General features: G+C 42.1%; 1 protein-coding gene across 1 annotated transcript in view; it reads left to right on the top strand.

The window, feature by feature from the left end:
- LETM2 (leucine zipper and EF-hand containing transmembrane protein 2) overlaps positions 1-13,440 on the top strand; it is a 1,071,376-nt gene extending 1,057,936 nt beyond the window's left edge. Inside the window, exon 10 of the mRNA XM_044068981.1 lies at positions 12,579-13,440. Coding sequence (XP_043924916.1) covers positions 12,579-12,632 — 54 coding nt within the window. The 3' untranslated portion in view covers positions 12,633-13,440. The remainder of the gene's footprint in view (positions 1-12,578) is intronic.
- The last annotated feature ends 2,001 nt before the right edge of the window (positions 13,441-15,441 follow it).

The following is a 15,441-nucleotide window of genomic DNA, read 5'->3' as shown; positions in this document are numbered from 1 at the left end:
AAATATGCAAGTTTTAAGAAAAAACGATTTAAAATTAAGTGCAAACAGGAAATTCAGCAAACAGCTTTTGGTTGTGCTCTAAATACAGCTACTAATACAGAAATCAAGTTTAACAAGCCAGAAAATGCTCAAGCTAGGCAGCTATGCAGAAAAACTTAGCAAATAAACAGAGAAAAATACTTAAAATCTCAAAAGTGGCTCCTTCTTCTCTCAGCGTTTTTCCTGTTGGAGGGTGCTTCACCAACAGCCAACAAGCCTGAAAAGGCGCTCAAACCACGAGGCAACTAGGTTTTAAGAGAGGAAGATGAAGGAGTTATGGAAATGACCCCTAGTGGCCAATAAAACTACAGTTTCAAGTCAGTAACCACCTCTCCGGGGGCAGGGAAGCTGCTCAATGTTAGTCACTCCCACTGATAAACACAGAGACCCTCCTTCAGCCCAAGCAAAAATGGCCTCACAGAAACTTTCAAACAGTTCAGGAACAGCAAGCCTGTAACTGAACTTTTTTAACTCTCAGAAAAGTGGGAAAAAAGCAAGATTTTTTTTGTTTGTTTTTTACAGAGATAGCAGAGGTTCACAAGTAATATCAAGTTATAACAGTGCAGTAAATGACCCCACACAAGAGTGCTAGGTCAAGGACAGAAAATATGCAAGTTTTAAGAAAAAGCGATTTAAAATTAAGTGCAAACAGGAAATTCAGCAAACAGCTTTTGGTTGTGCTCTAAATACAGCTACTAATACAGAAATCAAGTTTAACAAGCCAGAAAATGCTCAAGCTAGGCAGCTATGCAGAAAAACTTAGCAAATAAACAGAGAAAAAATACTTAAAATCTCAAAAGTGGCTCCTTCTTCTCTCAGCGTTTTTCCTCTTGGAGGGTGCTTCACCAACAGCCAACAAGCCTGAAAAGACGCTCAAACCACGAGGCAACTAGGTTTTAAGAGAGGAAGATGAAGGAGTTATGGAAATGACCCCTAGTGGCCAATAAAACTACAGTTTCAAGTCAGTAACCACCTCTCCGGGGGCGGAAGCTGCTCAATGTTAGTCACTCCCACTGATAAACACAGAGACCCTCCTTCAGCCCAAGCAAAATGGCCTCACAGAAACTTTCAAACAGTTCAGGAACAGCAAGCCTGTAACTGAACTTTTAACTCTCAGAAAAGTGGGAAAAAAGCAAGATTTTTTTGTTTTTGTTTTTACAGAGATAGCAGAGGTTCACAAGTAATATCAAGTTATAACAGTGCAGTAAATGACCCCACACAAGAGTGCTAGGTCAAGGACAGAAAATATGCAAGTTTTAAGAAAAAAGCGATTTAAAATTAAGTGCAAACAGGAAATTCAGCAAACAGCTTTTGGTTGTGCTCTAAATACAGCTACTAATACAGAAATCAAGTTTAACAAGCCAGAAAATGCTCAAGCTAGGCAGCTATGCAGAAAAACTTAGCAAATAAACAGAGAAAAATACTTAAAATCTCAAAGTGGCTCCTTCTTCTCTCAGCGTTTTTCCTCTTGGAGGGTGCTTCACCAACAGCCAACAAGCCTGAAAAGACGCTCAAACCACGAGGCAACTAGGTTTTAAGAGAGGAAGATGAAGGAGTTATGGAAATGACCCCTAGTGGCCAATAAAACTACAGTTTCAAGTCAGTAACCACCTCTCCGGGGCAGGGAAGCTGCTCAATGTTAGTCACTCCCACTGATAAACACAGAGACCCTCCTTCAGCCCAAGCAAAATGGCCTCACAGAAACTTTCAAACAGTTCAGGAACAGCAAGCCTGTAACTGAACTTTTAACTCTCAGAAAAGTGGGAAAAAGCAAGATTTTTTTTGTTTTGTTTTTACAGAGATAGCAGAGGTTCACAAGTAATATCAAGTTATAACAGTGCAGTAAATGACCCCACACAAGAGTGCTAGGTCAAGGACAGAAAATATGCAAGTTTTAAGAAAAAAACGATTTAAAATTAAGTGCAAACAGGAAATTCAGCAAACAGCTTTTGGTTGTGCTCTAAATACAGCTACTAATACAGAAATCAAGTTTAACAAGCCAGAAAATGCTCAAGCTAGGCAGCTATGCAGAAAAACTTAGCAAATAAACAGAGAAAAAATACTTAAAATCTCAAAAGTGGCTCCCTTCTTCTCTCAGCGTTTTTTCCTCTTGGAGGGTGCTTCACCAACAGCCAACAAGCCTGAAAAGACGCTCAAACCACGAGGCAACTAGGTTTTTTGGTGGGCTCAGGCATGCCAGTCAAACCCAGGCCTACCCTTTCGCAGATGTCAAGCAAGCCAGACCATCACAACAGACGCTTCAGACCTAGGATGGGGGGCCCACATGCTGGACAAATGCGTGCAAGGATTGTGGACACAGGATCAACTTCACCTGCACATCAACCTAAAAGAAATGCTGGCAGTAAAACTGGCAATCAAAAAGTTCAAACCATTTCTCAAAGAGGGCCAGTTGATGATAAGGACAGACAACACCACAGTCATGTGGTACATCAACAAACAGGGAGGCACTCATTCATACCCCCTATGCAGAATGACCTTGGAGCTGTGGACCCTGGCACTCAGCTACAACATCCAGTTACAGGCAATATTTGTACCGGGAAAGACAATACTCTAGCAGACATATTAAGCAGAACCACTTGGATGCCCACGAATGGAAGCTGCACCGGACATCTTCAAGACCATCTCAAAGAAATGGGGAATGCCACAGATAGACCTATTCGCATCACCTCTCAATCACCAGCTCAAAAATTCTGCACAAGGACATTCCACCCACTAGCATGGAAAGTGGATTCGCTCTCCTTCAACTGGAAAGGCCTAACAGCATATGCATTCCCACCTCTTCCTTTGATACACAAGGTACTACTGAAAATCAAGGAAGAACGTCCAAGGATAATCCTGATAGCTCGAACTGGCCAAGACAACACTGGTACCCACTACTGAGGAGCATGTCTCGAACAATATGTGGCCATTACCCTGATGCCTTTGATGTTAACTCAGAACAACTACAGCATCATACATCCAAACCTAAAAACGTTGCAACTGACTGCATGGAACATCACATAGCAGCAGCTAATCCAGAACTTTCCCAAAGAGTAAAAGACATTATTCTTGAAGCACGCAGACCTTCAACAAGAAGGAACTATGCTGGAAAATGGAAAAGGTTTGTCATTTGGAGTACGGAAAGAGGAAAAGATGTGTCAAACATAGATATGCCTAATATTCTGGAGTATCTGGCGAACTTCCTCATTCAGGCCTGTCCTACTCGTCCATCAAGACACATGCATCAGCTATTTCAGCAGAATACAGCTTTGATCCACCTGTTTTTGCACCCTTTGCTCAGGCAGTTCCTCAGAGGAATCAAGAATGTAAAACCTCCAAGGAAACCACCATTACCAGCTTGGGATTTAAACTTTGTGCTAGAAAAATTGACACTATCACCCTTTGAACCAGCAGCAACAGCAGACCTACAACACCTGTCATGGAAAACTGCTTTCCTACTGGCAATTACTTCAGCAAGGAGGGTTTCAGAACTACAGGCCTTAATGGCAGTGCAACCCTTCCTAATCTTCCACCAAGATAGAGTGTCCATGAGGACTAATCCTACATTTATGCCCAAGGTGGTATCCAGAGTGTCTTTAAACCAGGCAATCCACCTACCTACCTTCTTTCCCAACCCACAAAACAGAGGGAAAGAATACTGCATACCTTGGATGTACATAGACAGCTACGCTACTACTTGGACAGAACAAAAAATAGCAGAAAGACTGACCAACTTTTTGTAGCCTATGCAACAGGAAGGGAAGGAAAAGCTATTTCCAAACAGACAATCTCCAAATGGATAGGAAATTGCATACGATTCTGTTACTCCTTCCATGGAAAACCAATTCCACAGAACATAAGACCTCATTCTACAAGGGCAGCAGCCACTACCACAGCCTTCTTACGAGGAGTGGCAACCAAAGACATTATTGAGGCGGCTACTTGGACCTCCGTGCATACATTTGCCAAGCATTATAATTTGCCTCTATATTCCAGATCGGGAGCAGGGTTTGCCAGTGCTGTACTGCAAGGGAGCCTAAACACACCATAATCTACTTTTATCCTCCTCCCCTAGTTGGCTATGGTATTCTACCCAGTTGTTATGACTGCAGATGCATCCATGAAGGACATAGTACAGTTTTGTACCTACCATAAATGTAGATGTCCGAACTGGATAGCATCTGCAGTCAGGATTACCCTCCTCCTTCCCTCTGTGGTACTCCTAGGGTGTTTACCCTCCTAATAGCTAGCTGTTGGGGAGTCTTTATGGTGTATTTGTTTGTATATATGTACATACATGCTTATTGTTGTATTTACCTCTATCTATTTGGAAACATTGGCATCTATCCAAATTTTAGCCTGCAAGAGGGCTTCTGGCATCTGGGGCAAGAAACACTGAGGAAAATGGCGTCGGCTGATGCTTTTATACCCGAAGACCAACAGAGATGACGTCGGGTGGAGTGCGACATCAGCCGAAGCCGGACCCGGACTTTGGAATCCGGCCGACTGAAGGGCTGCCTGACGACAGGACAACCCAGTTGTTATGACTGCAGATGCTATCCAGTTCGGACATCTACATTTATGGTAGGTACAAAACTGTACTTTCTGCTTTGTTAATGCCAAGAAGTAAAGAGGGAGTTGTTCTTGTTTTTCTGCAGTTAGGAATGCCATCTGTTTTACTGTGTCCAATTCCGCACCCAAGAATGTTCTTGTTTGGGATGGTATCAGTCTTGACTTTTTTAAATTGACTGTGTATCCCAGGGCTTGTAGTAAGCAAATGACCCTTTGTAAGTCTTTTGTCAGCTTGCTTTTGTTGTCTGCTTGTATCAGGCAGTCGTCCAGGTATGGATAAATTTGGATTCCCTGTAGCCTGCAATGAGCGATTACTGATGCCAGGCATTTTGTGAATACTCTGGGCAGTAGATAAGCCAAAGGGCAATGCTGAGAATTGATAATGCTCTGATCCTGCAAGAAATCTGAGGTATCTTCTGCAATTTGGTCGTATGGGGACGTGCAGGTATGCCTCCTTGAGATCTAGAGTTACCAGCCAACACTCCTTGCCCAGCATGGGAAGAAGTTGCTGTAAGGTCAGCATTTTGAATTTTGGGACAATGATGAATGTGTTTAAGGCGGACAGGTCGAGAATAGGTCTCCAACTTTTCTCTTTTCTTGGTACTAGGAAGAGTCTGGAGTAGAATCCTTTGCCCTGTTCTGTTGGTGGTACTCTTTCCACAGCTCTCATCTTTGTTAATTGAGCTATCTGCTTTAGAGCTTCTGTTTTCTGGTTTGGAGGTAGGTTTGGCATTCCTCTTTTTACTGGTAAGGTGTGGAAGTGAAACCTGTAGCCTTGGTCTATGGTCTGCAAAATCCACTTGTCTTTTGTGATATAGTGCCAATTTTTTGAAAATAAGGCTAACTTTCCGCCTAAGGGTGCTGCTATTTGTTCCCTGGTAGGCGGTGTCAGAGCCAAGTCACTGTGATTGTCCTGTTGCAGTGGCAGTGGTTGTGTCTGTACCTCGCTGGTTATTGCCTTGCCACTGGCGTCCTCTGTAGGCACCTCCTCTGGATTGATTTCTGCCTCTGGGACGTCTATTCCTGCCTCTCTGAGATTTAGAGGAGTCTGGAAAGGACCAATTTTTGGAAGGCCAGTTCCTGCTAAACCTTGGGGGCTGAACCTGTAAGAAATTAACTGTTTGTACAGGTTTTGCCTTCTCTTCCATTTTCTTCATTACTTGCTGAGCAGGAGAACCAAATAGACTGGCCTTATCCATAGGAGCATCTAACAGCTTTGCTTTAACATGATCCGGCAAGACCTGTTCTTTCAACCATGCATGCCTTCTTATAACTGTGCCAGTCATGGCTGATCTAAATGAAGCCTCCAGTGCATCATAGCCACATTTTAAAGAATGGTTACTAACCTGCTGAATGTTATTCACCATTTCTAAAACATATTTCTTATCTAAGGAGTCATCAGAGGACAGTTTCTTAGTTAACTGATCAAGCATAAACTCTTGGTATTGGATCATATGAAACTGACAGTTCAAAGCTCTAGCTGAGAGAGTAGCAGAGGTGTAAACTTTTTACCCCATCTCTAAGGACCTGGATTCCCTTTCAGAAGGGAGAGGGTTTTTTGCTGAGGTCAAAGCTACTGCCTTAGGCCCCTGGGAGATAGTCTCGGGATCTGCAAGTGGGGCCTTGTATAGGTGGTGATGAGTGTCCGGTACCCTGTAAAACCTATCTGGTTTGGCAGGGGCTGGAGGTAAAGTATCAGGAGCAGTGCAAACATCATTAAATGCATCATCCACAACAGGCAGAACTGGAGGTATAGCTAAGGGCCTATGTTGCGGTAAGTGTAGAAAGGTCCTAAGCCTTATTCTTGAATCTGAGAAATCTTGTCCCTGCCATTGGAATTGCTCTCTCATGGCATGTAAGGTTTCCCCAAAGGAAAATTCCTCTGGTGGAGAGGCAGATGGAATAGATTCTTCAGCATCGGAATCTTCATAAGTAGAAAAAGGAGCCTCTGGATGGTCTGTAATGTCTGAGTCATCAGAAGAATCATCTGAGGACACTGGCTCTGGGGGCTCTGCTCTAGGTCTCTTTTCTGGAGGCTGAGAGGCCCTGTCTGGGTGAGATTGGGATCCCCTAATTAAAGAGATGAGATCCTCTGCCAGAGTAAGCATTTGAGAACTGGAACTGGGCCTGTGTGAGGGGGGCTTAACAGGCACTGATTTAGCAGTTTTGGCTGCTTTAGCCCTGGCAAAGGCCTTAATAGACATGGCTGCAGGAGGCCTAGCAGCACCACGTGCTGGGGTAGAGACATCCAAAGGGATGGTGTCTGATAATTCTATAGGAACCACATTAGTAGGCAAAACTTCAGAGGCCGATTCAACTAGGGTAGCAGGAGCCTCGGTAGTAGTCATGGATTCAGCTGAAGATTGACCCGTTTGCTCGGTTTCGGCCGAAACCGAGACACTCGCGGTTTGCTTAACCGTGGTTTTGGCCAAAACTGCGGACCGCGAGTGTCGGTCTTTTTCTTTGCGTTTTTTAACAATTTGAGAAGTCGGAGGATCCGACGGCATAATGTACGCAAAATCTGAGCCGAAGAACTGTTCAGCAAACTCCGACCGACGCCTAAGCGTTCATCGGTTGAAGGAATCACAGGCTAAACAGGCTGCTACGTCGTGGTCTGGGCCTAAACAAGGTAAGCAGTAAGAGTGGAAATCTTTATGAGGTATTTGTTTCCCACAAGTTAAACAGTTATTTACTTTTTCTGACATCGGCTGAGGCAAGAAAGAGTCCCCAACGGGGTACTTAGCTTTTAGAAGTCTTGAAGTAGTATTCGGTAGTAGTAATCTCTGGATCTGACCGACCGGCATTTGCGAACAGCTTCTGCTTGGGCCACGCGCAAGAAAGACGGAGGAAAATGGCGTCGGCTGATGCCTTTATACCCGAAGACCAGCAGAGATGACGTCGGGTGAAGTGCGACACCAGCCGAGGCCAGACCCAGACTTTGGAATCCGGCCGACCGAAGGGCTGCCTGACGACAGGACAACCCATTTGTTAGGACTGCAGATGCATCCTTGAAGGACATCAATTATTACGTTAAGGTCTCTGAAAGGGGAATGAGAGAGAAGTGCTGTAAAAAGTAACTGAAATAATAAATTATCACCCAGGCAGGAAGGGTATTGGGTTTAAGAGTAGCAGCACATTACACTATTTACACAGGTACAACGTGTTTAGTAAAAAAGGCTCAGGCAACTGTTATGCGTTTGCATATGAAGCCCTTGACATAAAAAAACACCTTACTTAGTGATATATACCAGATAATAAGGTAGCCCATGAATTTAAAGACAGTTCAATCACAGATATAGCAGTAGTAAACTATCAATAATTGTATACAACAGTACTTAAATATCACAACACATATCTTTACATATCTACATTGCTATAATATTTCTCATGGTACAGCAGTTAAAACAACTAAGGACTTGGCAACAAAACAGGACTTTAGCCGTAATATGGTGTTTTGTATTTAACTTATTGCTTTCCTTCAACCTGAATCACAGAACACAGAGTCACACTGCTTAGCATGTATTTTAACTAAAATGTATTTACTAAACAAAAGTGATGAGGAGTAGCAACCCAGTTTGATAGCAGCACTAAGCACCAAGTCAGACTGCAAAATGATACATTGTTATACTGTCTACAACTTTTATAAATAGGAAACCAGTTCTGCAACAGTAGCCATGCTGAGAGTAACAAAGCAATAGAACAATTGAGTTTGTAGAGACCTTAGCTGCAATGGAAAAAATAAAGCTCAAACACTTACAATGAGATACACCACCAGCTGAAGGAAATTGGCAACTGCTGTGAGTAAGCTAAGATGGCTCCAGAAGTTTTAAAAACTTTGCTGAGACAATACTGGAGGAGGGGGGTGGGAGTGGTTACAGGTAATGTGAAGTAGTTAGTTCTTGTAGAAAGTCACACTCAGGAGAAATTGAGTAGCAAGTGCTGCAAACAACAATCTTTAGACCTGAGTTCATAGACCCCCCCCCCCCCCAGGCTAAAGATTGCACGATAAATTTCTAAATAGCCAAATTGTTAGGAGTTATTAGAATCTAGTATGGAAAAACAATCTATAGACCTGATTTCAGCTGTGTCCTTCTTGGGTAGATACCTAGTTTGAAGCAGACAAAAAGTGGCAGTTTAAGTAGCTTTTTGCCTCTATTTTACAAGTGGGCAATACCAGTGTATCTACTGGGTTACCTTTTTTCGCCTAGAGCTTTATCTTGGTTTACTGATAACTAAAAAGAAAAAGTTAACTGGGGAATGTATTTACAGCAGATGAGCGTGGGGGTGCAGCTGCCGTCCCTAGCTGTGTGGGTAGAGCCAGTTATTTCTGCTTTAGACCAGGTACTTTCTACAGTAGCAGGCTAAGAGGGAAATGTAGCTAGACTCCTACTGTAACCTATCTTCTTTCAAAAGCCCTTGAGTCCTTATGGCTGGTTTTTCCACTGCAGATGCGGCCAATGGCCAAAGATTCAGCAAGTGGGGGACTGAGAGAGAACCCGTTCGCAGGGACAGTGGTCAAGTAACCTATCTTCTTTCCAAAGCCCTTGAGTCCTTATGGCTGGTTTCTCCACTGCAGATGCGGCCAATGGCCAAGGATTCAGCAAGTGGGGGACTGAGAGAGAACCCATTCGCAGGGGCAGTGGTCAAGTAACCTATCTTCTTTCCAAAGCCCTTGAGTCCTTGTGGATGGTTTCTCGCTCTGCAGATGCGGCCAGTGGCCAAGGATTCAGCAAGTGGGAGACTGAGAGAGAACCCGTTCGCAGGGACAGTTGTCAAATGATATACACCACCAGCTGAAGGGAATTGGCAGCTGCTGTGAGTTTACCAGTTTTCTTTCCAAAGTTCCAGAACAAAGGAAAATACATGCTACATCTTTTAGATGTGCATAGACAGCTATGTTTCTGTTTACACACAACAGAAGATTTCAGAAAAATGTACCAGCTGTCTATCTCTTTTTCACCTAGTTGGATTGGTTCTACAATTTCTGAAGTTCCAGTGGCCAAATAGATAACTAATTGCATTTCCTGGATATATTCCCAGTGAGGTTTCTCCCTGCAAAAAACACCTAAGGCTTATTCAGCCAGGTCTGTGAACATCCTATCTGCTTTCTGGTATAGAACTTCCATTGATATTTGTGCAGCAGCCACCTGGTCTAATGCCTATACATTTGTCAGCAATTGCAAATTGGATGTAATTTCCTGAAGCAGAGCTGCCTTTGGTTCAGCAGATTTGCTGAATATCCTTCCATGAAGGCCAGCCAATATCTGTGTAGCTGGAGACTCTGTCCCATATGTTGAGGAAGAATGAAAAGGACATCATCAGATATTAAAGTTATATACTCACTATAACTAGGCATCTGTGTTGTCCGTTTTCATTCTTCCTCAACTCCCCTCCCTCCTTCCCCCTTCCTATCATCTTCTGAAGTGACCTGATGGATTTTTACAACCTGTTATCCCAGTTTTGAGCCCTGTTGTTATTACTGTTTTTTTTTTCCTCTTATATTTTAGGGCCTTTAAGGCATCAAACTCGATCTGAGGTATTGGGGGTGGACCAGAGCATTATGGGTAGAGGGAGGAGCTCAAGAGTTGGATCTGAAGTCTGTAGAATGTGGCCAAATTGGATCCGTGGTCAGATCCATAACCCATATGTTGAGGACGAATGAAAATGGACAATACAGATGCCCAGTTATGGTGAGTATATAACTATAATTTATGGTAGTCAGATGTCAACAGTTTTTCCTTGAGCAGCCATTTCCATCCCCCCACCCTGGCCAAGAGACACCACTATGCTTTTGCTCCAATGGGTGCATTTTGATGGACGCTCTGTCCAAGGAATATGGATGTCAGAAGCACTCTTATTTCACTACTGCATGTTGGAGATGATTGCAGTTCATCTTTCCCTTCAGGTCTTCCATGGGTGATTTACATTCAGACTTGACAGTATGATGATCATTTGGTATATCAGCAAGTGAGGGAGGATACCTTTATCCTCTGTGCTAGGAAGCTGTGAGGGCTTAGGAATGGACCTTGGCAATGGGCAACCTTTTTGCGCCTCTTCACATTCCCAGAGAGTCATTGGGATCTCTGTTTCTGCTACACAAGTGGTCCCTTAGCTGTTTGGTGGATAGGATGAATTCCTGCAGATGGGGAAGTCCTGTTGTGATTTAATGTCCTTGATCAGTGCCTAATGCAGCAATGACTTGTCCCTAATCTCTTCATTTTGGGACACCCCATAGAATGCTTTGGTCCATTTGTGACTCAGGAGAATCCCCATGAGCTTTTCTCTCTCTTCTCTAAAGACAAAGTGTGTCTTCTCATACCCAGTATTATCCTTGCTGCCCTGTTCTGATCCCATCTGGTTTGGTTCTCTTTGCTACAGCCTCATGTTCTAGAAAAAAAACCTTTTTTTTCCTGAGAGCAGCAAAACCCTTTTTGTCAAATTAGTTGTGCAGGTCTCATCCAGACATTCACTCCCAGAGTCTTGCAGTTTGGTTTCTGTAGTTTCAGTAGTTGCCAGTGACTCTGCTTTTTCGCAGAAGGTTGTGCCTATTACCTCCTCTTCCCAGAAGCCCACCCCCTCAAAAACTTGCCAGACAAATGGACATTTTTCTTGTGTGTGTGTCTGTGTGTGTGTGTGTGTGTGTGTGTGTGGTGAAAGTCTAAGAGGATACATCCCTTCTCTGCTGCCTTCATGGAATGCTCCCCTACCCAGTTGACATCTTTATTTCAGATTTGAACTTCTGTTCTGCTGAAGTCCACTTGGACACCAACACCATCTTTTGTCAGAGTCAGGGCAATTACACATTTGCATTATTGCATTTCTAAAGCCATTTTTGAACGCTTTCTGTTGCGGCATCTGTTATGCGAGCTATTTATTTATTTTATTTTACATTTGTTTACTGGGACTGTCCGATTGAGCACAAAAAAGGCCTGTTTTCAACAGAGGCCTGGGTAGAATAGCTTCAAGTTACATAGTAAATAGTGTAACCATAGAATTAAAAAAAAAAAAAAAAAGGTTTCATAGTAAACACTAATACAAATAATGCAGTAAAGATGGTTAGTTACACATGTTACACATTATAATTGTTGGTCCTTGAATGTAACACGTAAGAAAACAAACAAAAAAAAACAATGTATTTCTACATAGGGGTAGACCTATATTTTGTGCTATAAAAGTTAACACATTTTCCTTTTCGGCTGGCAACCTCTACAGAGCTTGTTTGTGAGTTAGAAAACTCTGGTTTAGTAGCAGTTACTTCAGCTTTGTGGAGTTCAGAGATTCTGCAGAACCTCCTTAGTCCTGCCTCAGTCGGGTTATTCATTTGCTTGTCTTTTCTGCTAAGTATTCCAACAGTGGGAGTACCTCTTGTATAGACTGGACTTTGATAGGACCAAGTCTCTTTACAAGGATTCTCAGTTAATTTCCTACAATTCCATGTTCTTGGTTCAGAAAGTCTCTAAACCACCCTAGCTAGGTGGCTTTCTGTTTGTATTCATTTTTGCTACATATGTCTTGGCGGACAGTTGCCTGGCTTTCTTAAGACCCATTCTGTTCAAGCTTTAGCTACTTTGTCAGCCTTCCTGAAAAGCTCATCATTGGATGATATCTGTTCAGCTGACACTTGTTCATCCTTGATCACTTTGGGAAAACATAGATTTGGTTTCCAGATGTAGAGTGTTTTTTGAAGCCACTGTGCTCGTGGTTATTTTGGCTTGGGATACTGTCTTAATTTTTATTATTGAAGGAGCCAGTGCTGCAGATCTGTCTTAGTAGTTAGAACATATCTTTACCTTGCTTGATGTTTGTCTGCTGGGATTGTGGAGGCAGAATTATTTACAAAAAAAGGCAGAAAGAAAATCAAGTCTACTTTTATGTTGTGTGCCCCTCACACCTATATTTTCTGTATTGTAGTCATTTGTGAGCAGGATGCAAGAATTACATACTGTTTGTTTTTCCTTCTTATGCAGGTTGGTGATGCTGAACAGGCTGAGAAAACAAAGGCCAATGCTAATGGAGTGTGAAGACCATTTCTGCAGAAAGGAGATTTGGAGATGAGTTTTCCTGTGACATCTTTTGGTTAATGTTCACTTCCGGAAACCATTGTAGCACTGTTCTGCCATGGATTTACTTTTTGTAGCTCCTCCAAGGATAAGAAGAAAGTATACCACTCCGCTTTTGTGTAATTTAGCAGGACATTAAGCTTCTTGGTCCTTGTATTGCCCCTTTACTGCCTTTTGAGGTTCTACTGGGCATATCAAAAGACAATTAGAATTCCTAGGTAAATTATTCTCATTTTAATTAGCACAGGTATATCCCCCGAATTACACTCCAAAGTTTTGTGTTAACAATGCTGCTTTTTTATGTTTATCATTTCTAATAATACTCAACAGAACTCTCCTAAAACCTTCATTATGCAGGTAACACCAGTATATGCTTATGTTTTATCTACAATTCATAACAGAACTTTGTAAACAGAAAAGAAGACTCTTTAACAGAGACTCATTTGAAATGAAATGGCCATACTTGTAGTGCACTCCTTTCTCCCATGTTTGTGTTATATCTTAAAGCACATCTGTGAAGATTTGTTCTTTAATGCTTAGATTGCTACTCTGCATTTATTGGGCACTTTAGTTGGCTGATATTTGGTCACTGAAGCAAACTTTATGCTGTTGAAGTTTTTAAACACTTATGCCAGTCTTGTGTGAGGGACCTGTCCTGCATGTTGTGCTGCTCAGGAAGAGAGGCTTGCATAAACTTTCAGTCATTCACACAAAACAAGATACAAATTATTACACCTTTATTCACTTGTTATAAAAAGATTAGTCTTGATTGCAGTGTGTGGTGGTGATTATGGGGAAACAGAGATACTTGCTTGCATTATAGAGTATTTGCAGCATAATTGTTTTTGTAGCCCAACAAATAGCATCTCTCACTTATTCTTTCTGCTCCCTTAATTCCATGCATGAGCAGGTGTTTTGTCTGTAGTTTCTTTTAGCACAGACAACAACATTATACCATGGAATAATGTTGCATACTTTGTGTTCTCAAAGACTGTGGTTATGTTCTTTAGATACAGTTAATTTAAAATGGATTTTTTAATGTTTTTGCTTGTCCTTTTAAGATGTGAACCAGTGCTTCTTAAGGTCTCATCAAAGTACTTTGCTGACTGTTTGTATTGATGGCACTCTTAAATTGTAGTGGTTCAATGCAGGCTGTGGAGAATCAATGGGACTATAGCATTACTAACTTTTCCTGAGTGAGTAAGTTCTGGGTTCTGGTTTCAGGCAGTGGTTTAAGTACCAGCAGTCCCAAACAGCTGAGCACTTCTCATAAGTTCACTCAACACTTCAGTTAAATATGAAGGTCTGACTTTTACAAATAGTTCATATGTCTGTTGTGCTTTGGATACATGTACTACTGTAAAAACTCTGTTGTGCAAGCCATTGAATTCTGAATTCATCTGTTTGATGTACTGTTGTGTGATCTTGCTAATGGTGATCCTGGCTTGATGATGAGCTTGAAAAGTTGGTACATGACTCTGGAGGAAAGCTATGAGGTCAGAGTCCTTCTCTTTCTTCCTGGGATGGAGAAAGAACTGTTTCATTGCCATCATCCAATGCACTGACATGCTGCTCCCGTGTTAAGTCCAGGAATATGCTGGTGCATTCAGTGGGGGTGTCCACAGCAGTGTGTTTATCCTGCCACAATTGCACTGCAGTAGATAAAGGATTTAAGGAAATAAACTTCTTCTTGTCTGCCTAAGGGCAACCAGCATGACCATGTAGGCTGGGACCCAGGGGTAAGGACTTGTGATGGTTGGGCTTGAGGAAAGGTGACTTTACCAAACAATAAAGTATTGGACGTTTTTTGGGTATGTGGGCCACTAACTGTTTCAGAAAAGTGCATTAGGCTTGAGGCTTCACACTTCTGCTCTAATCAGTACAGCTGTACTTGTCTCAATAATGTATCTGCTTTTTTATGACCACACCCAGTAGCATTTTCCTTTTTTGTTACTTGGTACATTTCAACATCCATTAAGATTCCGCACTCACTACTGTGATAGCATTTGCTTCATAGTCTGGAAAATTAAATGCATATTGTGCCCAGCTGCACTGTTGACCTGCCTGGCTTTGCTGCATGATATGCATAAGATGTTTGACATCTTCATGGGCCATTATGTCAGTGATATCCATATTATAACAGGCCTTTGCTGATGAAACTTTTTCAGTGCTTCCCAGATTTATGTGTACTGAAAAGTGTTCCTTATCATCCTTCAGTCTGAGATGATAGCTGTTCATGAGGGATTTTTGTGCCTGGTTTGGTCTGTTTTGAGGCAGGGGGTTCCTAATATCACTAGTGGATTAGTTTCAGTTGTACAGCCATGTTTCATTTATTTATTTTTTTATTTTATTTATTTTACATTTGTTAACCGGGATAGTCCAACTGGGTACATGTCCATTTTCAGCGGAGGCCCGGGGAGACAAGCTCCAGTTACACATATATACATAACAAATTAAGAGGCAGACATTCATATTGCAACTGATATAGTTTTTGTGTGTTCTTTAAGGAATGGCCTTCTGTCCATTATTTTTGCAGTACTAGGTGATGAGAGCATTGGAAATGGCTACTTTTGCAGTGTTAGATATTGTGAGATGAATGCCTTACATTGAAGGGTTATAGTTCTCTGACACTACCTCCACCAGGAGCCTACCTTTATTGCTTTCCAAAACCTTCTTTTTTTTTGGCTTACAATGCCTTATATATATAACCATGACTCTTAATATCAGGGATTCCTCCTACCCTTGCTAGGTTTACATTTGAATTTATTCT

The sequence above is a fragment of the Protopterus annectens genome, chromosome 1.part0 (assembly GCF_019279795.1).
Source record: "Protopterus annectens isolate FY-2018-M chromosome 1.part0, PAN1.0, whole genome shotgun sequence".
NCBI classification, from domain to species: Eukaryota; Metazoa; Chordata; order Ceratodontiformes; family Protopteridae; genus Protopterus; species Protopterus annectens.
Note: the sequence above shows the minus strand (reverse complement) of the source record. Positions and strands in the feature narration are given on the sequence as shown.